This window comes from Ornithorhynchus anatinus, chromosome 1, assembly GCF_004115215.2.
Source record: "Ornithorhynchus anatinus isolate Pmale09 chromosome 1, mOrnAna1.pri.v4, whole genome shotgun sequence".
NCBI classification, from domain to species: Eukaryota; Metazoa; Chordata; class Mammalia; order Monotremata; family Ornithorhynchidae; genus Ornithorhynchus; species Ornithorhynchus anatinus.
The window spans coordinates 112462791-112487480 of record NC_041728.1 but is presented as its reverse complement, the minus strand read 5'-3'; the positions used below and the strand labels follow the sequence as shown (position 1 = coordinate 112487480).

Below are 24690 nucleotides of genomic sequence, written 5' to 3'. Positions count from 1 at the left end.
CTTGCCCACGGTCACACGGCTGACAAGGGGCCGAGCCGAAATTCGAACCCATGACCTCTGACTCCCAAGCCCGGGCTCTTGCCACTGAGCCACGCTTCTAATCCCGCCTCCGCCACTTATCAGCTGTGGGACTGCGGGCCAGTCACTTCACTTCTCTGGGCCTCAGTTCCCTCATCTGGAAAATGGGGATGAAGACCGGGAGCCCCACGGGGGACAACCCGATCACCTTGTACCTACCTCGGCGCTTAGAACAGTGCTGGGCACATAGTGGGAGCTTAAGGAATGCCAAAATTATTATTAAATTATTATTATTAGGCGCAGCTCCCTGCCCCCGGCCCGCCCGGCACGCTCCCTGCCCCGCTCTCCCGACTCATTCATTCATTCAATAGTGTTTATTGAGCGCTTACTATGTGCAGAGCACTGTACTAAGCGCTCGGAATGGACAACTGGGTAACAGAGAGCGACAATCCCTGCCCAAAGACGGGCTCCCCGTGTAAACGGGGGAGACAGACAGCAGAGCAAACCAGAACAAAACAAAAAGAAGACAACATTATCAAGATAAATAGAATCAAGGGGGTGGACACCTCGTTAACAAAGTAAAATAGGGTAATAAATAATATAGACAAATGAGCACAGAGCTGAGGGGGAGGGGGAGGAGCAGAGGGAAAGAGGGGGATGTAAGTGCTGCGGGGTTGGGGGTAGGGCAAAATAGGTCACGGATGCTATGCTTGGGAGTCAGAGGTGATGGGTTCGACTCCCGCCTCTGCCCCTTGTCAGCTGTGTGACCGTGGGCCAGTCACTTCACTTCTCTGGGCCTCAGTGACCTCATCTGGAAAATGGGGATGAAGCTTGTGAGCCTCACGTGGGACCCCCTGATGACCCTGCCTCTCCCCAGCGCTGAGCACAGTTTTGTGCACAGAGTCAGCGCTTAACAAATCCCAACATTATTATGATTATTATTAAAATGGAGATGCAGATTGTGAGCCCCGCGTGGGACCCCCTGATGACCCTGCCTCTCCCCAGCGCTGAGCACAGTTTTGTGCACAGTCAGCGCTTAACAAATCCCAACATTATTATGATTATTATTATTAAAATGGAGATGCAGATTGTGAGCCCCACGTGGGACCCCCTGATGACCCTGCCTCTCCCCCAGCGCTGAGCACAGTTTTGTGCACAGAGTCAGCGCTTAACAAATCCCAACATTATTATGATTATTATTATTAAAATGGAGATGCAGATTGTGAGCCCCACGTGGGACCCCCTGATGACCCTGCCTCTCCCCAGCGCTGAGCACAGTTTTGTGCACAGAGTCAGCGCTTAACAAATCCCAACATTATTATGATTATTATTATTAAAATGGAGATGCAGATTGTGAGCCCCACGTGGGACCCCTTGATGACCCTGCCTCTCCCCCAGCGCTGAGCACAGTTTTGTGCACAGAGTCAGCGCTTAACAAATCCCAACATTATTATGATTATTATTATTAAAATGGAGATGCGGATTGTGAGCCCCACGTGGGACCCCCTGATGATCCCCGCCTCCCCCCCCCGCCCCCAGCGCTGAGCACAGCGCTCCGCACAGCGTCGGCGCTCAACAGCCGGCCGCATTAGGAGTCTCTGCGCAGGCGCAGCTGTGCCCGCCCCGCGCTCCCGCGCTTCTCCCCCCCCCCTTCCCCTCGGGCGCGCCCCCGCGACGGCCTCACGCTGGGGGGCGGTCGGGGGCGCGCACGCTGTGCGTGGGCGGAAATGGGTGGGAGCGGGGCTTCCGGCGGCCGCCGCCATCTTGTCCGTCCGAGGAGCCGCGGGCCCGGTCGCCCCGCCGCCCCCGCCGCCATGAGCTACGAGCGCCGTCAGGGCTGGAGCCGCGACGCCGGAGCCCGGGGGGCCGGGGGAGGGGGCGGCGGCGGCGGCGGCGGCGGCGGCCGGGGCGGGGGCCGCGGGAGGCATCCCGGACATCTGAAGGGCCGGGACATCGGCCTGTGGTACGCCAAGAAGCAGGGCCAGAAGAGCCGAGAGGCCGAGAGGCAGGAGGTAACGGCCGCCCCTCACGCGGCGCCCCCTGAGCACACGGCTCCCCCCGCTCCCCAGCGCTGCCCACTCACTCGGTGGATGGATGGGTGAATGACTGAATGAACGAATGAGTGAGTGAATGAACGAACGACTGAATGAGCGAACGACTGAATGAATGAGCGAATGAATGAATGAATGAGCCAACGACTGAATGAGCGAACGAATGGCTGATTGAATGACTGAATGAACGAACAAATGAATGATTGAGTGGACGAATGACTGAGTGAATGAATGAACGAACGACTGAATGAGCCAATGACTGATTGAATGAATGAATGAACGAACAAATGAATGATTGAGTGGACGAATGAATGAATGAGTGAACGAATGACTGAGTGAATGAATGAACGAACGACTGAATGAGCCAATGACTGATTGAATGAATGAATGAACGAACAAATGAATGATTGAGTGGACGAATGACTGAGTGAATGAATGAACGAACGACTGAATGAGCCAATGACTGATTGAATGAATGAATGAACGAACAAATGAATGATTGAGTGGACGAATGACTGAGTGAATGAATGAACGAACGACTGAATGAGCCAATGACTGATTGAATGAATGAATGAACGAACAAATGAATGATTGAGTGGACGAATGACTGAGTGAATGAATGAACGAACGACTGAATGAGCCAATGACTGATTGAATGAATGAATGAACGAACAAATGAATGACTGAGTGAACGAATCAATGAGTGAATGAATGAATGAACAAGCGTGTGAGTGAGTGAATGAGTGAACGAACGAACAAGTGGATGAATGAATGCACGAATGAATGACTGAACGAGTGAATGACTGAATGAAGGATCCAATGAGTGGATGAATAAATGAACAAATGAATGAGTGAACAAATGAGCGTATGACTGAATGAGCGAACGACTGAATGAATGACTAAATGAATGAAGGAACGAGTGAATGACTGAATGAATGACTAAATGAATGAAGGAACGAGTGAATGACTGAATGAGTGAGTGAGTGAATGAATGAACAAACAACTGAATGAATGAGTGAGTGACTGAGGACCTCCCCCCCCCCCCCACCACAACGTCTCCGGCCCCCACTTTCCTCCTCTGCAAAATGGGGACGATGCTGATGACGTTTCTTAAGCGCTTACTATGTGCCAAGCACTGTTCTAAGCGCTGGGCGGGATACAAGGTCATCAGCCTATCCCACGTGGGGCTCACAGTCCTTATCCCCATTTTATAGATGAGGGAACTGAGGCACAGAGAAGAATAATGGTGGTATTTTTTAAGCGCTTACTATATGCCAAGCACTGCTCTAAGCTGTGGGGTAGATGCAACGTCAGCAGGCTGCCCCACATGGAACTCACGGTCTTTATCCCCATTTTACAGAGGAGGGAACTGAGGCACAGAGAAGAATAATAATGATCGGGATTTCTTAAGCGCTTACTATGTGCCCAGCACTGCTCTGAGCGCTGGGTGGATACAAGGGGATCCGGTTGTCCCACGTGGGGTTCACAGTCTTCATCCCCATTTTACAGAGGAGGTCACTGAGGCACGGAGAATAATAATAATGGTGGGATTTCTTAAGCGCTTACTGTGTGCTAAGCGCTGTTCTCAGCGCCGGAGTAGATACAAGGTCATCAGACTGTCCCACGTGGGGCTCACAGTCTTTATCCCCGTTTTACAGATGAGGGAACTGAAGCACGGAGAATAGTAATAATAATGGTGGGATATCTTAAGCCCTTACTATGTAACCAGCATTTTTCTAAGCGCCGGGGTAGATACAAGGTCATCAGCCACGTGGGGCTCACAGTCTTCATCCCCATTTTACAGATGAGGGAACTGAGGCACCGAGAAGTGAAGCGGCTTGTCCGAGGTCACACCGGAGACAAGTTCCGGGGCCGGGATTAGAACCCACGTCCTCCGACTCCCAGGCCCGGGCTCTCTCCGCTAAGCCAGGCTGCGTCTACAGCGTGGGGATGGAGACTGGGCGCCCGATGTGGGACGGGGACGGCGTCCAACCCGATTTGCTGGGATCCACCCCGGCGCTTAGTACAGTGCCTGGCACGCATTAAACGCTTAACTGTTACCGCTGTGATGGTTACCGTTCATTCAGCCGTATTTATTGAGCGCTGACTGGATACGGGACACTGTACTAAGCGCTGGGGAGAGTACGATACAACAATAGACACGTTCCCGGCGCACGAGTGTGCGGTTTAGAGGGGAGAGTGTAGTTTAGTGAGGAGAGAGTAGAATTAAAGCAGGTCAGGAGGACTTTTGAGGTGGCCGAGGTCAGCCAGTTGTCCGGGTGTCCACCAGCGGGCCTCCAAGGATGGTGCCAAGGAGCAGAGGAAGCCTACTGTGGAGGTGACCCAGAGGTGTGGATTAGTATAATGAGATCAGTGGAGAGAGGGGAGTAAGGGAGTTAGGCATTTGAAGTGCTTACTGTGGGTCAGACACACTTCTAAGCACTAAGGTAGGTACAAGTTAATTAGGATGGACTGAGCAGTCTCGATCCCCAGTTTACAGATGAGGTGACTGAGGTCCAGTGAAGTGACTTGCCCAAGGTCAGACGGCCAACACGCGGCAGAACGGGGATTAGAACCCAAGTCCTTCTGACTCCCAGGCCCGTGCTCTGTCCCCTGCAGCGGAGAGGGTGGCGTTGAGGCTGTCGATCTGGGAGTCGAGCGGGTCGTTTGAGTTTAGAGACCGAAATGGGGCATGATAACCGTGGAATCTTGGAGGGGGGTCAAAGATAATCGTAATAATAATGTTGGTATTTGTTAAGCGCTTACTATGTGCAGAGCACTGTTCTAAGCGCTGGGGTAGACTCGAGGGAATCAGGTTGTCCCACGTGGGGCTCACAGTCTTCATCCCCATTTGACAGATGAGGGAACTGAGGCACAGAGAAGTTCGTTCAGTAGTATTTATTGAGCGCTTGTTATGTGCAGAGCACGGTACTGAGCGCTTGGAATGTACGGATCGGCAACAGATAGAGACAGTCCCTGCCCTTCGACGGGCTTAAGTGACTTGCCCACAGTCACCCAGCTGACAAGTGGCAGAGCCGGGATTCAAACCCATGACTTCTGACTCCAAAGATCGGAGGTCTGTGTTGGGGGACAAGATAGATTTTCAGGGAGTGGGGGTTTGGAAGAGCGAGTAGGTGAGAAGCTTGTAGTTAGGTAGATGATAATACAATTCACATTGAGGTGCCCGCTTTTGGCCTAGTAATGCCCATCACCTATCCTTATTAAGCCCCCTTCTTTCCGTAGTTGCTAGTACTTGTGCCTGGGTTTGCATCGGCGTGATTCTAAAGAGTTACTGAGTCTTCCTCACAAGTATCGAATAGTTTTACCACTTTGGCCTATTCGCTCAGCCTTGTAATTTACCGATGGCACAATCAAACCCCTGTTCAGAGCTTGATTACTCCGTGGCCCTCTTGAAATTCGTGGGAGACCCCTGGCACCCGCAGCCGAGGATCTCCAGACTGGATTTGTTTCGTCACGATAAATCTAAAACTTCACTCTTCATCTTGCCTCCTAAATCCACTCCTCCCGCTACCTTTCCCTTCACATTCGACAACACCTCCGTCATTCCCGTCTGAAAAACAAGGAGCCTTAATATTATCGCTGACGCTTCAGCCCCTCTCACTTCTCACCCGCAACCAGTTCCTAAATCCTGCTGGCCTGGCCTTCGCAGCATCATAATAATGTTGGTATTTGTTAAGCGCTTCCTATGTGCAGAGGACTGTTCTAAGCCCTGGGGTAGAGACAGGGTAATCAGGTCGTCCCACGTGAGGCTCACAGTTAATCCCCATTTTACCGATGAGGTAACTGAGGCACAGAGAAGTGACTTGCCCACAGTCACACAGCTGACGTGACGCGACCATGACCCGACTCCCGAGCCTGGGTTCTTTCCACTGAGCCACGCTGCAACGTGTCCGAGATCTATCCCTTCTGTCCCACCCAAAAGGCTACCACCCTGATTCAGGAGCTTGTCATACCTCTGCTACCCTCCTCACTGGTTTCCCTGTCTCCAGAGTCTCCCTTTCCCAGTCCTGTCCTCACTCTGTTGCCTGGGTCATTTTTCTAAAGCCTTCCGCTCGCAAAACCCACAGTCCTTAATCATTCTTCCTGGCCTCAAGTGGCAATTCTTGACCGTTGGCTTCGAGGCACTCCAGCTCTCTTATCCATCAGTTAGTTCTCTTCACCACAGCTCCCGCTTTTCATATCTCCCTAGTTAAGCTCACTCTGCTTTGTTTCTGGCCGATCCTCTCCTGACCCCTTGTTCACCCCTTTTCCTCTATTTGGAACTTCTCTTTCAAGACCGTCCCCCGGGCTCTAGCTCTTCAAGGAACTCCTAAAATCTTGCCTCCACCAGATGGCATTCCCCGATTTACTTTCTCTTCTAGGGTCACATCTTTCCAGCTACCACCTCGACACTTTGTCAGTCACAGACATCTGTGTACCACTGTTGTGCGTAGATAGATTTTGCATTCTCTACCGTTCCAGCACTTATTTAATCATCTTTCCTAATTTATTCTGGGTCTTTCTCCCATGTTAAATTGTAAGCTCTTCGAGGGCAGGGATTGCCCCTCTTACTCATCACTTATTCTCCCAAATGAGCCCTGCTGTTGGTCCAATGGAAAGAGGACTCCTTTGGGAGTCAGAAGACCTGGGCTCTATTCCCAGTTCTACTTGGAGCTGCGTAACCCGAATGAAATCACACAAAACACTTGCCCATCTTGCTGTCCCCCTGGCCGCCTTTTTATTGCGTGCCGTGCCCCAGGGGGACCTGATGGGGAAGAGAGAAAGCCGGTGGTGGTGACTGAGGTGATGGGGTACTTTGAAGCCAATGGTGAGGAGTTTCTGCCTGGTATGGAAAGGAATGGACAACCATAGTGGGTTTTGTGGGAGTAAGAAGAAGTGTGCAGAGTCGTATTGTAGAAAAATGATCCGGACACCAGGGAGAAGGGAAATACTCCTAAAGATTGTAGTGTTTGGTAAGGGTGTACTGTGTGCCAAGCACTGTGTTAAGGGCTGGGGTAGATACGAGATAATCGTCAGACACAGTCCCCGTCCAACATGGGAGTCACGGTCTAAGTGGAAGGGAAAACAGGCATTTCAACTCCCAGTTTGGCCGAGACGCAGAGAAGTGAAGTGGCTTGCCCAAAATCACACAGCAGGCAAACGGCAGAACTGGGATTAGAACCCCGGTCCCTTGACACTTCCCATTGGGCGGCACTGCTTCTCTTTAAAGTGAAGGTGTCATAAGTACGTACACAGAAAGATTCTTTGTGGAAGTTAGCAGCACCGGCCTGTATTGTTGGATTCGTTGGCGTGTGGGGCACTGTCTCCACCCCCACCTAAAGCCCGACTCCGGAGCCTTTACTTTCCCCACTCAGACTCCTGTAAAACACGGATGCTGCTTCCGACCCGTGGGACTTGGAGGCAGGAACCAAGGAAGAAGAGGACGAGGTGCTTAAAAATAAAATCCCAGATATAAAGACATCGGCTACTGTCCTCACTACACAGCGGACAGGCTAGACCATGTGAAATCTGGACTGTTGGGTATAGATCAGACACGAGTGGCCACCCTCATCGTGGGGCAGGCACCGTGCCATAGAGTTCTGTCTGCTTTTTCACTAATTAAAACAAGTATTTCAAACACTTCAGCTTCCCCCTGTCTAGCTCTCACTGCACTGATCTGTAAAATCCTTCAGCCATTCCGGGCCCTTTGCTTGGACCTACCTTGTCCTTTTATTGCTCAGTGTCTTGCTCGAAGGCCTTGAAACCCTTTCTGAAAGCCCCCTGCTGTTAACTACATGCTGCAAAAGATTTTAGTCATCGTTCGGTTACCATTTTCTTTTGCCCGGCACATTTCGATTCCGCTTCTTGTCTTTAATATTTTATCCATCTTTTTAAGGATAAAGGGCGGCCAGTAGCTGCTTACATCTGAACACCATCATCATTAGTGGTGTTTGATAGATGATTGTTTTTCAATCATTGTTATCTAGTGCTGCTGTGTGCAGGGCACTGTATACTAAATGCTTGGGAGAGTGCAATATAATAAAGTTGGTAGATGTGATCCCTGCCCATAAAAGGAGCCTTCAGTCTAGCGTAGTGGCCATGCGTGATTCGTAAAATGCTTGATTTGTTTTTCTCGTGGCCCTCTGCAGCTGAGGGGTAGGGACCTTCCAGACCTTAATACGATTCCCTAATAATGGTGAAACTGGAGAGTTTCATTCTAAAAGTCGAGTCTCCCTAGATAACTGACGGTGAAGAGCAGGATGAAAGGCAACCTTCTGTGGAGGAGAGAATGTTTTTCATCTCAAACTGCATATATAATCAAAGTAAAAATCGTTATTTTCCATATTTAAAAGGAATGATTTTAAGGCGCTTTTTTTTTCCCTTTCCTCCAATTAGAGAGCCGTTGTGCGCATGGATGAACGTCGCGAAGAACAGATTGTACAGCTCCTGAATGCGGTCCAAACCAGAAATGATAATGACACCCAGCCACCAATATCCTGGTTTTCCCCTGAAGACCATGGGTAAAATTGTATTTAGGAAGAATGAATTATTGTTAAGAATTTATCAAAATCAATTGACAGGCTTTTACAGTTTTTATAGTGTGTTTTCTTTTGGAAGCTATTTTTCTTTATTCCTAGATTAGTTGAATCAAGTAGGTTTTGTAGAGGCTGTATATGTATATTTGTGTTTTATGTGTGTGTGTGGATGTATACTCAGTGTTTAGTGTTTGCAGGGCACTGTACTAAGTGCATGGAAGAGTACAACAATATAACAGACATACTCCCTGCCCACAGGGAGTCTTCCGTCTAGAGAGGGATACAGATTTCAATATAAATAAATTACAAACATGTACATAATAGTGGTATTTGTTAAGCGCTTTCTTTGTGCCAAGCACTGTTCTAAGCGCTGAGGTAGGTACAAGGTCATCAGGTCATCCCATGTGGAGCTCACACTTTTAATCCCCATTTTACAGATGAGGGAACTGGGGCACAGAGAAGTTAAGTGACTTGCCCAGAGTCACACAGCTGATAAGTGGAGGAACTGGGATTAGAACCCGTGACCCCTGACTGCCAACCCCGGGCTCTTTCCACTAAACCACGCTGCTTCTCAAGTAAAATAAGTGCTGTGGGGCTGGTGGGGGGCAAAGGGGGGCGAATAAAGGGGAGGAAATCAGGGTGACACAGAAGAGGAAATGAGGGTGTAGTCTGGGAAGGCCTCTTGGAAGAGTTGTGCCTTCAAATAAGGCTTTGAAGGTAGGGAGAGTAATTGTCGATGATGAAAAGGGAGGGCATTCCAGGCCAGAGGCAGGGCTTGGGCAAGAGGTCAGCTGTGAGATAGATGAGATTGTGGTACAGCGAGTAGGTTGGCGTTAAAGGAGTGAAGAGTGTGAGCTTGGTTTTAGTAGGAGATTAACAAGGTGAGGTAGGAGGGGGCAAGGTGTTTTGAAGCCACAAAGTTTCTGTTCGATGTGGAGGGGGATGGTCACCACACTGGGGATTCTTGCTGATGGGGGAAACATGGACTGAAGGCTTTTGAACATGTGTGTAGTTACTCTATATGTATTTCTCTATTGCATAGGTGTATGGATGGATATACGTATGTGTATTCCTTCCACAACAAAGCAATAATTATGTTAATTTTTTTAAGTGCTTACTGTATGGCAAGCATTGTACTAAGCACTGGGGTAGGTACAGTACGGTTGAATCAGGCACCGTCTCCGTTCCGCGTGGGGAAAATAGGAGTGGATTGTGAGGGGAGAATTTGGGGGAGACAAATCAAGAAGGAATAAGGTCTAGAAAATAAGTGTTTCCATTTAGACTTTTTGACTATTGGCATCGTGCCCCAAGGAAATCCAAGTCTTCCTCACATCTTTGTGTTTTAAAAGGGGGCCTCACCTATGGCTTAAGTGGTCCTTTGAGAGATTTGGGGGTCCTGTCTTCTAGGTATGGTACAAATGCTCCTGTCCAAAGCAAACCGACCTCAGAGAAGAAGCTTGGGGACCAAGAAAAGAAGTTTGTGGACCGAGAAAAGAAAGTCATAGACCGAAGAAACCTGTTCACAGACCAGGGGAAGTCATTCTTAGACCGGGATTCTGAATATCTCTTGCAAGAAAATGAGCCAGATACCGATTTAGACCAGCAACTTAAAGATGACCTTCGGAGGAAGAAATCTGAGCCCCGATACATTGAAATGCAGGTACTAGAAAATAAGCCAAGTTTATTTCCTTTGAATTGGATGCCCGTGTTAAAAGTAGATAAAAATCAGACATGGAGTGATTTCATTTAAAAAAACACAATTGTGGCTGAATTAATGAATCATTTTAGATGTTTTTATGAGAAACATTGTGCAGAGTCTCAAAATAATCAAGAATGTCTTGTTTCTGTTACCAAAATACACAAGTTAATTTTTGGCCAACACCTCCATATAGATGCTGTCATTCTAATATTTACACATTATGCTGTGTTCCCATGAAAGTGTTTAGGTTAGACGAGGGGGATAGTAAGCAGTTCAGGAGTAAAAATAAGGAAAGGTATGCTAGGTAGATTTTTCCTAGAAAATTCTCCTATTTCTGCCTGTGCCTAGATTTCTGTTTCCTTGGTTATATTGGCTACATTTTAAAAATTTCTCCATTAAAAAACTGTAAAAATCAATGTCACCTTTCTTTTAGAGATTCCGGGAGAAGCTGCCTTCATATAGAATGCAAAAGGTAATTTGTATTCTACACATTTGAATCTTTATATGAGTGAATTTGTAAACCAACTCAAACTATATGCCCAGTAATTAGGAAGAGTGGTGTCTTTTTAGTACAGGTCCCGAGCAAGAAACACAAATAGACATTTTTTTTCCCAGATAATATGAATATTTCATAGGTTTCTATTAGACTTGCACCATTGGCCTAAACATCGCGTTGACCTCACGTGCAACCAAAGTAAAAATTCCTTTGCGAACACTAGATTTGAGATGAGTCTTGGTCTGAAACAGCTTCGTGGTTTAAAGTTAGTAGGATCGGTTAATTACGAGGATCTAACATGGGAATGGTGCGAGTTTCTAGGCCCGGAGAAATGCCCCAAACCCTCCCCCACCCCCCAAAAACACACATGCACACAGAGTGTTTCTCTCAGCCTGGGAAGGGAAAGAATGAAAGAATGCAGATTTCTAGCTGATAAAATCAGTGCTTACTGTGGGCCTACTGTGTGCAGTGCACTTGTGAGCAAAAAGTAAAATTCAACATAGTCCTTGAGCTCATTGACTGTAAGCTTGTTGCGGGCAGTACCGGTTTTATTGTTAGATTGTACTCTCGCGAGCACTTAGTACAGTGGTCTGCGGTACAGTAAACTCTCAATAAATACGATTGACTGACTGATCGCACTGATCTCAGCCGATTTCCAGGAGGGAAGGAAAGGGTTGGAAAAGACTATTTAAAGCAGGAACCAGCGTGTTCCCAAAACAGGATTTTATTTCGTTCCTGGTGAACAGGAATCTTGTCCACCAACTCTATTAGTTTTTCCCAAGTGCTCAGGACAGTGTTCTGCACGCTGTAAGATCTCAGCCAATACTATCGACTGGTTTTCAATTTTAGGGAAATACATCCTGTATTCTGGATTTAGGGTTAGGGCATTCGGTCGGGTATTTTAATGCTGCATTGTAATGTTTCAAAACCGTTTGTCCTTGAATTAAATGAACTTCACATTGAGGTATTCATTCAGTAGTATTTATTGAGCGCTTACTATGTGCAGAGCACTGAACTAAGTGCTTGTAATGTACAATTGGGTAGAATTTTAACTTTATTAGAACAACATAGTTTTGGATTTTTCAGTCAGATTCTTTGAGTTTTGTTTAACGGTGTGTTTCATTGCCCTCCCCCCACCCAAACCCCCATTTGATATAGGAATTGGTAAACTTGATAAATAATAATCAAGTTACTGTAATAAGTGGTGAGACTGGTTGTGGGAAAACTACCCAAGTGACTCAGTTCATTCTGGATGACTACATCGAGAGAGGAAAAGGGTCGGCCTGCAGGATCGTGTGTACTCAGCCAAGGAGGATCAGCGCTATATCGGTGGGTGAAATCTTACTTTTTGCATTTCCTCCTTTTGGGAATAGGTGGAGATAGCATGGCCTACTGGAAAGAGCCAGGGCCTGGCATCCAGCGCATAGAACAGTGCTTGGCACATAGTAAGCACTTAAAAAATACCATCGTTATTATTCAGACGATCCAAATTCTAATCCCAGCTCTGCCACTTGTGTGCCGTGTGGCCTTGGGCAAGTCACTTCGCTTCTCTGCTTCCGTTACCTCATGTAAAATGGGGATTGAGACAGTGAGCCCCATGTGGGACATGGACTTTGTCTAATCTGATTAGTTTATGTCTACCCCATTGTTTAGTACAGTGTCTAACATACAGAAAGAGCTTAAAGATATCATTAAAAATAGCATTTCTCTTTCAGAGACTTGGCAGGATCTATCCCAATGCTTGTAATCATGGCTGTAGAGTAGAAGTAAGCTTGTTGTGGGCAGGGAATGTGTCTGTTTATTCTTACATTGTACTCTCCCAAGTTCTAGAACAGTGCTCTGCACATAGGAAGTGCTCAATAAATACAACTGAATGAATGAATACAAAAGTGGCCCCATTTGCCTCAATCAGCCATCTGATTATTTGAGTCCCTACCAACAAAACAGGGGTAATATCTGTTTTCTTCAAAAATGTCATTTTTCTGCATTTTTTAAAAAACTACTTGGATTCATTCAATTTGCCATTACTAATCTGCTTTAAAGAACTATGAATGCAGCAAAATGGTTTTGAGGACTCTTCAAATGATTGATTCAGTATTTATTGAGCCCCTACTGTATGTAGAACACTATACTCCGAAGAGTACAATAGAAATAAGATGTAGTTCTTGACTTCAAGGTGGTTCCAATCTAATATCAGAACTTCATCAAGTACTTTCAATATATGTGTCTGGATGCTAGCAAATATGGGTCAGAAGGCAAGTGCCTGAAGGAAATAAGGTTAGGACTTATTTGTTAAGCGCTTACTATGTGCAGAGCGCTGTTCTAAGCACTGGAGTAGATACAGGGTAATCAGGTTGTCCCACGTGAGGCTCACAGTTAATCCCCATTTTACAGATGAGGTAACTGACGCACAGAGAAGTGAAGTGACTTGCCCACGGTCACACAGCTGACAAGTGGCAGAGCCAGGATTCGAACCCATGACCTGACTCCCAAGCCCAGGCTCTTTCCACTGAGCCACGCTGCTTCTGTAATTTTAAGGGATGTCTTAACTCAATCCACATAATTTATGTCACTGATTCACTGCAATTAGATGCATTAAGTTTGGAAAGGCCTCGTATGTTTTTGCGGGACTTTCGTACACATTTTTAAAAAAAAGGTGTCTCCGGCTTTGCGTATTTTTACCCTGTCCACCCGCAAGCCCCATAACCATAAGTCTCCATTCATTCCCCTATAGCTCTAACTGCAGTTTGCTTTTGCCTTGAAGGTTGCAGAGAGAGTGGCAGCAGAAAGGGCAGAATCTTGTGGTAATGGCAACAGCACAGGATATCAAATTCGTCTCCAGAGGTAAAGGGAGTTGTCCTATTTGGGTTGATTTTGGGGAGTGGGTAAAAAAAAAAAAATAGACTTTAAAAGTGTTACAGATATTGGTTTTTCCCATACCCCTAAGAAGCAGTTGCATTTTTTAATTACTGAAATCAAGAATTGCAGAGGCCGGTAATGTCAACAGGTTCAAAAAGAGATTTGATAGATGCAGAGCCAATGGGGAAGTTATGCATATTTAGAGGAACTGTTACAAGGATGGCGGGAAGGAGAGCGTCCTTTTACATTTTCTTCCCGGTGTTTTTGATGCCCACAGAGATAAGACTGGGCTGAATGGACTGGCATTTGAGTTTAGCATGAATACCTAATCACATCCATTTTCTACACCACCTCAGTGTTGGAGATTTTCAAGTCATTGTGCGTCTGAAAAAATTTAGTTGAAGATTTAGATTTATCATTAAAAATATATGAAGTGGTATTCTGCTTTGAAGCTTTCAGAGTACTTAGTGAATTGTGAAAAAGGCAGTTCAGGAATTCTTAATGCGTGTCTTTTCATTCATAGTCGGTTACCAAGGAAACAAGGCTCTATTTTGTACTGTACAACAGGAATCATTCTACAGTGGCTCCAGTCAGACCCGTAAGTATATTCCTATTAAGAAAAATTAGTGAATGTGTCATTTACTGAAAGATTAAATGAGTAAACCAAGCATCACTAATTATTACTTAATTTTCAGAGTCTTCATTTTCATAATGTGGTGTTCAGCTAAGGATGTTTTGCTCTTCTTTTTAGGCAATTATCCAGTGTTAGTCATGTTGTACTTGATGAAATCCACGAAAGAAATCTGCAGTCGGATGTCTTAATGACGGTTATTAAAGATCTCCTAGACTTTCGACCCGACCTGAAAGTAATTCTGATGAGTGCAACTTTGAATGCTGAGAAGTTTTCAGAATATTTTGGTGGGTGAGGTATTTTTGATACAGTTTGTTACAGACTTAAAGCGTGTGTAATAAAAGGCCACCTGTAATTGAGATTTTTAGAACCAGGGCCCTCCATCCGCCCTCTTGATTTCACGCATCAGGTCTCTACAACCCTCCACTTCCCTGTCCTCCCCCTCTCCCTTCTGAAATCCTCCTCTTAACGACCTCACCCTCAGCTCATCTGCCTCGAATCCCCTTGCTCAATCTGCCTCCTCCCTGCTCTGATCTGGGACTCCCTACACCTCCCCAAATCTGTCAGACCGCAGCCCTCCCCATCTTCAGAGCCCTCCTAAATTCCTTTTTCCTCCAGTTCGTGTCCAGCTCTTGTATGCTTTCCTCACTCTCATTTCTTTGAGCAGTCAAGTTATTCTGATTCCACAAAACACTTTCTAGAATTTCAAGTTGCCTTTTCTAAAGCATTCCTAGATGATTAGCTGTGAGGTAGGGGGTGCTTGGAAATATAATCCCTTGTATTTCCAGGCTTGGGAAACAAGGAATTGTCTCGATGATATCCCGAAAAGCAGACAGGTACAAATCAGGACTTCAGGTGGTGATTAAATGTAATTCCATTCAGAGGGTTTTTTGATAAAGTATAGTGAAGGATATCCAGCATCCCAAGTAAAGGCCACTTAATGCCTTCATTCATTAATGTTTTTTGAGCATTTTTTTGTATGCAGAACTCATCCTAAACCCTTGGGCAAGTATGAAAAAAGTAAAACATGGTCCCCACCTTTAAGGAGTTTATATTAGTGACAATTATCTTGTCAACGTTTAGGGATTCAGAAGTCTTAAAGAATTCTTTTTTAGCCATCTTTGTAATAACAATAGTAAAAGAAGCATTTGGCTGTTTACAGCAGTGGTATTGTCCAGAGGGTGGGGCAACAAAATGTTTGTAGGAGCCTAAGTCTGGATGTGAAATGTCATAGGGTTTTCTTTAATAATTATTATAAAATTTTGCATTAAATGCTTATTCTTGTGGTGGGCCTGGGATAGGTTTAAGATAATCAGATCAGATACAGTCTTTGTCCCACTCAGGGCTCACAATCTTTGTTTTTTGGGTTTGTGTTTTTATAAGGAAATTTTGAATACAGCATCCTTTTTGACTATTCTCAGAAAAATTGTAGTTCCCATTACATTGCTCTCCAGAGAAATTTGAAATTTTGCATTTCTTTTGGCAGCTGCTCCAGCATTGACATGAAAATGGGATAAATTGGGCTCAGGACCATGAATTAACTTGTGCCTCTGTAGTCACATGCTGTTACTGCCACTGGCCAGGCTGGGACATTTATCTGCTAGGGCATTTTGTTCCGGAGAAGCAGCGTAGCCTAGTGGATTGATCACAAGCCTGGGAGTCCGAAGGACCTGGGTTCTAATCCTGATTCCATTGCTTGTCTGCTGTGTGACCTTGGGCAAGTCACTTCACTTCTCTGTGCCTCATTTACCTCATTTGTAAAATGGGGATTAAGACTGTGAGCCCCTTGTGGGACATGAACTGTGTCCAATCTGATTAACTTCTATCTGCCACGGTGCTTAGTATGGTACCCGACTCACAAAAGCCCTTTAAGCAGATACCATAAAAATACTGTAAATTAGGAATTGAAGTAGGTGACAAAATTGAATGTATAAGTGTGGTTCTTTCCTTCAAAGCCAATCAGCCTTTATATTTTTCCACACCGTACTAGATGAACACAGATCAAATCAGTGGTATTTGAGCATCTCCTGAGTATGATACTTAGCTCTTGGGAAAATTTAACATAAACAACCTAATCTATTGTACTCTCCCAAGTACTTATTACAGTGTTCTGCACTTAGTAAGTGCTCAGTAAATACCAATGATTGACCGAAGATATTCATTCCCTGCCTTCAAGATATTTATAATCTAAAGGTGGAGACAGACAAGCTGTTTACAAAGTGTGAAGGAGGCTGTACCTGGAAGTGGTGTGAGCATATCTAGGTGAAGTGAAATAATTGGGAGGGAAAAAAATAAAACACATATGAAAGTGCACAGGAGGGGAAGGCAAATGAAATGCGTTAGTGCTGAGGATGTTCCCTCCAGGTCTTATTCCTCCAGTTACCACCTAGGCATTTCTGCATCAATATCAATCGATCAGTGGTATTTATTGAGCACTTACTGTGTGCAGAGCACTGTACTAAGCTTTTGGGAGAGTAGAATATAACAAAGTTAGTAAACACGTTCCTTGCCTACCGAGGGTACAGTCTAGAGTCAATAGTGCACCACCCCTGCCTGCACATATTGATGAACAAAGACTAAAATTCAAACACCTACATTTATGTATTCGTTTTTCCTTTCTTTTCCCTCTAAATTAGTCTTCACTACTAGTCTGTATTCAGAGCTCTGCCCACAGTAAGCACTCAAATACCATTAACTCATAGGTTGGTGCAATTAGGGTGTTGTGAGTTAAGGAAGTCTTCCTCTAGGAGGGATGATTATAAGAGGGCCTTGAAGGTGGGCAGAGCAGTGATCTGGAAGATTGGAGGAGAAAGTTTCAGGCTGGCGAGTAGCAGGGGTGAGAGGAGATGGAGTCATGCAGTGTACAGTTATGAGGTGAATTTAGAAGGAATGAAGAGTGTGAAGACATTTTTCCTCTCTCCGCGTCACAGCCTCTTTACTTTCAATTCAGTCCTTTTGCTTCTCCCTTAGAGCTTATACTGTCAGTTATTTGTATTTATTGCAGAGCACTGATGAGCGCTCGGGAAAGTCCGACATAACAATATGATGTGCAAATTCCCTGCCCTCATTTTATATATTTACTTTTTACCTACTCTACTGTCTACTGTTTGAGGACTCCCTCCTCCTATTGATAAATTATTTATGAATGCCTCCCCTACTAGGATTATAAACTCCAGGGATCGTATGGTCTTTTGTTACACCCTTCTCAGTCATTTGCTTGATTGGGAATAGCAGATAAAATGTGAGACTGATAGACTGTGATTGTCTTGCGTCCCCTCCAGCACTTAGCATAGTGTTTTGTGTACTAGCTGCTTACCATCATTATTATTAGAGCTGATGTATAGAAGGGAGAGGTGGTGCAGAACCTTGTTGTTACATTCTGTACATAGAGGCCTTGTGTTGTTATTGTACCTGGCCTATTGCATGGTACAAGGGTTGACTCTTAAGTAAGGCTCTGGCTTTTGTAAAATAGCTTAAAGCATCTCCGTAGCATTAGGAACTCACTCTGGAGTAGCTATAGCTGTGAGGTTAGTCTAAGGGTGACGTTTGGCTTCTTTTGTCAGATTGTCAGGAAGTCAGTCTTTCATTGCAGGTGGTTGACGTAGCGCCTCCAGATCTGAAAATTAGTGCTTTTAGGCTCTGGGAGGTGGCATATGGCTGGGTTCGAGCACACTTGGCTGTCTTGTGATGTTAAAGTGGCCAAAACATTTCTTGGCACTTGGGAGCCTGACCTAAGAATAATACCAAGGTAGTCAGTTACCATCTCATCTCAGATCTTGAGAACATTTTACCCAGACTTTTAGAAGTGGGAAAATGGTATGGCCAGGATAAAGGCACAGTTTTCTTATTTTCACCTTGAATGTACAAAATTCCTTTTTTAAGCTAGCAGGTATGCCTTGGGGCAGATGAAATCTGGAATAATAGGGTGGAACTAAAAATGGACCATATTTTTCCCTCAGATTACATTAGAGAATAAAGATTCTTCTGTAGACTGAAGTGTCCTTAATACAACTATAGTTCATGGTTTTTATTTTTATTTTGGGGGGAGGACAAGTTTTGGTGACTTCTTTTTTTTCCCTCTACAGATCACAGTCCAATGATACATATTCCTGGTTTTACTTTCCCTGTTGTTGAATATCTTTTGGAAGATGTAATTGAAAAAATAAAGTGAGTAGAATTCAAATATGCTGACATGAGATTTAAAAGAAAACCAAATGTTACATTGCATAATTTGATAGTTGGAAAGCAAGAAGATGCAAGTCCCTTTAGGTATTTTGGGAGTGCTTTTTTTTTTTTTTTTAAAAAAAAAAGCATACTCTATGGAATGTTGTGAATTTAACAATAAAACACATTTGAGATACCACTAATCTAGCATAGCTCCAAATGACTGCCTAAAATGTTTTGCAAACTTTAGTTTTCTAAAATTTAAGATGAAAAGTCTCACTTTTTAGTGTTTAGGGTGTTGAAGCAGTAGTATGAAGTGGTCTTTTATGTTTAGTTTGTAATTACCAGAAATACTTGCTCTTGTCAAATGACTCCTGTATGTTTGTTGCAGTACTTCTTTTAGGATAATGGATGGATTTTACAAATATTTTAGGGCTCTGCCTTTTGATAGCCCAGCTATTTTTAGATGGGATTTAAGATTGCTTGTTTATATTTTAGGTACACTCCAGAAAGTACAGATCGCAGGCCTCAGTTTAAAAGGGGTTTTATGCAAGGGCATATAAGTAGGCCAGAGAAAGAAGAAAAAGAAGCCATCTATAAAGAGCGATGGCCAGATTATGTAAGGCAGTTGCGAGGAAGGTAAGTATTATTTTCGTTACTTTGTATTCTATTTCTCAAGTGTTTAGTACGGCAGTCTGCACGCAGTAAGCGCTCAGTAAGTGCCATTGGTTGATAACAGTATGTTGTGGCATATTAGGCAAAGTAGAAGAGTGATTGCTTTTTTAAATTCATGTCAGAGTTGAAGCTCAGCTGTGAAATTCACTCAGCCCACCTGGATACTGCTTCTCTTTGCCTCTTACCACCATCGGTGTTGTCCAGAGAGTTGGGACAGAAGCCATCTAAGAACCACGCTCCCCCTCACCCCTTCCCTCTGGCCTGCCAAAGATGAAGGTTGTCTGGGAAGAAGTTTCCTGGGGCTTTTACACATCCTTCTCAGAACACACTAGATGCTTTCATTTACAGTTAGCCCTTGGGAAACGTGTAGAGGTTCCTGGGATGTAACTTCTACATCTAGGAAACATCAGAGCTGTAATTTGCTTTTCCCACCGTAGAATAATGTGATATAAGCCCTGGTAGACGATAAGAGGCCAAGGACAGGGGTTGCATCGTATATTTCTCTTCTGTGTTCCCCCAGCACTTAGTATATATTGTTCCGCACATAGAGAGAGGTTCAGTAAATACTATCGATATGGCCTTTAACAAAAATATTCTAACCAGTGTTCTTCTTTGACTTAAATATAATTGGAGGATTTTTTATCTCAAACACTGCTAGGTATTCGGCAAATACCATTGATGTTTTGGAAACGATAGATGATGAAAAGGTTGATCTGAATTTAATAGCTGCACTTATCCGACACATTGTTTTAGAAGAGGAGGTGAGTTTCTGTAGAAGTAATGGGCCGAATCCAAACCTGCCGACTTGGGTTTGAGCGTCTCGTGGGACAGGGACCCTGTCTGAACGTGGTGGTGTGAAATCACTCCAGCCCTTAGGACTTTGCACATTAAGTGGTTAGGAAATTTTTATACTGCAAATTGGAAAGGGTAGTAGCAGTGAAATTAATTGACAGTCAAATTGCATATAAGCTTACATCTTTAAACGGTAGAAAGTTGATACATTCTTTTAAAGAAGAGTATTTGGGCAGTGGAATTTAACGGCAAAGGAGTGTCAGGGTTTTTTGGTGGAGGTCACGCACCTTCCGAATCAATGCAGACACGTGCTGCATTTCAGATCGTGGAGGCCTACCGTCATCACCGTGTGTTGGAGAATGAAAAGGACAGAATAGGCTAGGTGCCTGCACGTTAGCTGCGTTATGGAGTCCTTCCCTCTGCCATGTTTGGCAATAAAAATCTTAAAGGATATAATGAGTAATGGAAGAAAGAGAAAGGGATGATCAGGCACGGTGATACAGGACAAATAGCTTCAGTGCCCTGGGGTGGAGCAGGAAGAGCCAAATGGTAATATCACTTGAGGTGCACTTAAGGAGCCTAATTTATTGTGGTACGTTCCCTTCCAGATTTCACTGGGCTTCCCACAGGGTATAAGCCCCTGTGGAGCTGAACCTGCAAAGAGTTCTGCCCCGGATAATTATAATGGTGGCTTTTCCTCGGCTCATTTTGCCGAGGCTTGCTCTGGTATTAGGAAGGACAGTGGGACTGAGAATCAGGGCATGAGAGTTTGGTCCAACTTCTGCACTGACTGTCAGTTTCTCCAACTGAAAAATGGGCCAGTTGACATGTTCTATCTGTCACTTTGTGAAACAGTGTGGAAGATTTCTGATGTCTTTGAAAGAAAATTGTGGTAAGGATGGAAAACAGCAGTAGTTGAACAGGAGATCTTTCTAAGCAGATATTTGATTGTCTAAAATGTGGTCAGACAAAGTATGTACAGCCTAAACTGTGGTATGTTTAAGGTCACGTGGATCTTTTCAGTTACCCTTTGTGGATGGTTCTCATTCAGTAGTATTTATTGAGCGCTTATCATGTGCAGAGCACTGTACTAAGTGCTTGGAATGTACAGTTTGGCAACAGATAGAGACAATCCCTGCCCAATGATGGGTGCATAGTTCTCGTTGCATGTTTTACAGGTTGGTGTGTGGTGGCCTCATCCTATTGCCTCTGAGGTCATTCTCTAATTCAGAGAGTTCAGTTCTTGTTAGTCTGGATACTGGAAATTAAATGGTAATTTCTGGAGAATAATGAAGGGGGTTTCTTTAGAGTGAAGGGGATTTGTATTTTAAGGTAATGCTTTCCCTTAAATGTATGCTGATGTGAGGAGAATTAAGGGAACTACTAACTGCTTGTTGAAATTTTATCATTTTATAATGAGAACTTTTTTTTTCCTCAATGCAGGATGGTGCTATTCTGGTTTTTCTCCCAGGATGGGACAACATTAGCACTTTACATGATCTTTTGATGTCACAGGTCATGTTTAAATCAGGTATTGTGTATTTATCTATTCTTATTAATGTCTGTCTTCCCCCTCTAGGCTGTAGGCTCACTATGGGCAGGGACTATGTCTTCTAATTCTGTTGCATTATACTCTCCCGAGCGCTTAGTACAGTGCTTTGCACATAGTAAGCACTCAGTAAATGCAGTGATTTCTAGGAACAGCATTTGAATCCTACCAGCAAAGTCAACGACAATAGGCTTGTCATTTTTAAGAGCTTTTCTGTGTATGCATGATATACTACTGGAAACAAGGGTAAAAATTAATTAGCATTGTATTTGTAAAGATTTTTGTAGGTCCCCCAAAGGCATATAGCCAGAGGAGACAATTGTACATGTATCCCAAAAGCTACTGTAACTTGGTAGTTTGACTCCTTTGAAATTTCTCTTGCAAAGCTTTTTAATCTCTCAGACAAGCTGTGACTTACATTATGCAGGTATTATATTTTTCTGGATCCATTTCTCTTCCAGGAACTCCTCGAAAAATGATTCAAGTTTTGTGTATTAACTGAGTTCTTTAATGAGGGAGGGTATTTACAGAAGATTTATACTGTGAACTCTTGTTATTACTGGATTCTGGCTTTTTCAGATCTAAAAAATCAGATTGAGATTTCACTTTTTCTGTTTAATGGTTTTTCTGCCAAGGAAGCGAGGTAGGAAAGGGCACCAATGCACTGTGAAATCACTCCAGCAATTAGGACTTTGCACATTAAGTGGTTAGGAAATTTTTATACTGAAAACTGGAAAGGGTGGTAGCAGTGAAATTAAAGCAGCATAGCTCAGGGGAAAGAGCCCGGGCTTGGCATCACAGAGATCACAGGTTCGAATCCCAGCTCTGCTGCTGCTTGGCAGCTGTGTGACTGTGGGCAAGTCACTTCCCCCCTCTGGACCTCAGTTACCTAGTCTGTAAAATGGGGATGAAGACTATGAGCCCCACGAGGGACAACCTGATTACCCTGTATCTACCCCAGCGCTTAGAACAGTGCTCTGCACATAGTAAGCGCTTAACGAATACCAACATTATTACTGTACCTGAAGGGGGCATGCTGAGGGATGTTGAAAGGGATTGGGTGGTGTGGTGGGTGGGATTATGCAACTTGGTCTGTCTGGTAGATGGACCCTAGGTCAGGGGAGTGGCAGGAAAGAATGGAGGGCTCTACTGGACATTTCTTTTCCTCTTCCTTCCCTGTCTATCTCCCATGCATACTTCAAGTATCCTCCCAGCGCTTGGAACAGTGCTTTGCACATAGTAAGCATTGTTATTCATTTAGACTGTAAGCCCGTTATTGGGCAGGGATTGTCTCTATCTGTTGCCGAATTGTACATTCTAAGCGCTTAGTACAGTGCTCTGCATATAGTAAGCACTCAATAAATACTATTGAATGAATGAAGGAATGAATGAAATCTCCCCCTCCCCTCCCTAAACACACATTCACATTCCCTCCCTTCCTCCCAGGGTTCTCCTTTAATCTCAGCCTCTAAATCAGGACAGTGGGGAACGGAAGCAGGATAGTTGGAGTGGAGAGAAGAGTGGAGGAAGGAGAGTCAGGCATAAGGAGCAGCGGCAAGCAACAGAAGCGGCAAATTAGAACACAACTGAGAGGAACTCCTGACCTCTGAGTGGAGGAAGGAGAGTCAGGCATAAGGAGCAGCGGCAAGCAACAGAAGCGGCAAATTAGAACACAACTGAGAGGAGCTCTGTGGGCAGAGGACACACAGTGTTATTTAATGAGTGTTTACTGTGGGCAGAGCACTGTACTAAACGGAAGAATACAACGCTCTGGGCATGTCACCCCCCTCTTCAAAAATCTCCAGTGGTTGCCTGTCCACCTCCGTATTAAGCAAAAACTCCTCACCATTGGCTTTAAAACACTCCATTACCTTGCCCCCTCCTACCTCAACTCCCTTCTCTCCTTTTACAACCCAGCCCACACACTCCGCTCCTCTGGTGCTGACCTTCTCATTGGGCCTCCATCTCGCCTGTCTCACCGCCAACCTCTGGCCCATGTTCTACCTCTGGCCTGGATCGCCCTCCCTCAAATCCGGCAGACAATTACTGCCTCCCACTTTGAAGCCTTAATGAAGGCACATCTCCTCCAAGAGGCCTTCCCAGACAAAGTCCCAGTTTTCCTCATCTCTCACTCCCTTCTCCGTCACCCTGACTCACTCCTTTTTCTCCCCCTCCCCCCCAGCTCCACAGAATTTACGTGTATATATCTGTAATTTTATTAATAAAGATGCCTTTTTACTTGTATTGATGTCTGTCTTCACCCCCCTCTAGACTGTGAGCTCGTTTTGGGCAGGGATTGTCTCCCTTTATTGCTGTATTATACTTTCCCAAGCGCTTAGTACAGTGCTCTGCACACAGCACTCAAATACGATTGAATGAATATATTACAACAGAATTAGGCATGTTCCCTGCCCATTATAAACTCACAGACTAGAGGAGGAGGTAGACATTTAGTGTGAAGAAATATTTTATAATATATAATCCCAGAAATTCGGGGTTTTAACATGAATTTTTTAAAACAGCCAGAATAAAATTCTGGGTAAAGCCTGAAAAATCCATACCCTAGCTGTAACAAACTCCCAGAGCAATGAAAAATTATTTTCAAGAATGTAGATGCTTGCCCCTGAGCCATTTCTCATCTCTTGGTGGTAGCAGGAAGTAGTTGAGTTGCCATGCAGTTCAGGGGCCAGAATGTGTGACTCCCCTTTGCTTAGTTATGCCAAAAAATTAGCCCAGAAAGTAATTTCTTGGGTATTATCAAACGGGGCATTGGGCGCAGTAAATGAAGCCTTGGGTGGTGTTGTGGCCATTTGCTTAAAGTTCCCTTTTTTTTTTTGCTATTTAATTTCAGATCGGTTCATTATCATACCGTTGCATTCATTGATGCCTACTGTTAACCAGACGCAGGTGCGTTCTGTTTCTTCACTGTTTATGGGTCCAGGTTTAGTGCTTGCGAAATGCAGTTACCAATCCAGTCTGGTCTATAATTTGCAGTCGGAAGAAGGTGTTGGGGATGTGGTGGTCACTGTCAGTCATTGTGTTTCAACCACATGATGATTGTACTGTGACTACCATATACCTTTCCGAGTCAATTGCCCACAGGTCACAGGGCAGTTACAGCCTTTGTGCATGAGAACGGCAGTCACCTGTTAGGTAGTAAGGGATTTCGTTGGGAGGATTTTGCTGATTGGCTTCGGGAGGGTGGAAGGAAATCTTAGGG

General features: G+C 44.7%; 1 protein-coding gene and 1 non-coding gene across 2 annotated transcripts in view; both read left to right on the top strand.

Annotated features, from left to right (window-relative positions):
* The first annotated feature begins 1817 nt into the window (after window positions 1-1817).
* DHX36 (DEAH-box helicase 36) overlaps window positions 1818-24690 on the top strand; it is a 34102-nt gene continuing 11229 nt past the window's right edge. Inside the window, exons 1-13 of the mRNA XM_029063575.1 lie at window positions 1818-2030; window positions 8466-8590; window positions 10013-10265; window positions 10738-10776; window positions 11959-12129; window positions 13565-13644; window positions 14183-14257; window positions 14411-14577; window positions 18376-18457; window positions 18953-19093; window positions 19788-19890; window positions 21365-21452; window positions 24322-24377. Of these exons, the coding sequence (XP_028919408.1) occupies window positions 1833-2030; window positions 8466-8590; window positions 10013-10265; window positions 10738-10776; window positions 11959-12129; window positions 13565-13644; window positions 14183-14257; window positions 14411-14577; window positions 18376-18457; window positions 18953-19093; window positions 19788-19890; window positions 21365-21452; window positions 24322-24377 (1578 nt within the window). The 5' untranslated portion in view covers window positions 1818-1832. The remainder of the gene's footprint in view (window positions 2031-8465; window positions 8591-10012; window positions 10266-10737; window positions 10777-11958; window positions 12130-13564; window positions 13645-14182; window positions 14258-14410; window positions 14578-18375; window positions 18458-18952; window positions 19094-19787; window positions 19891-21364; window positions 21453-24321; window positions 24378-24690) is intronic.
* Window positions 24490-24543, top strand: MIR7433 (microRNA mir-7433). Its single transcript, NR_127423.1, has one exon. It is a non-coding gene; the product is annotated as a microRNA mir-7433 (primary transcript).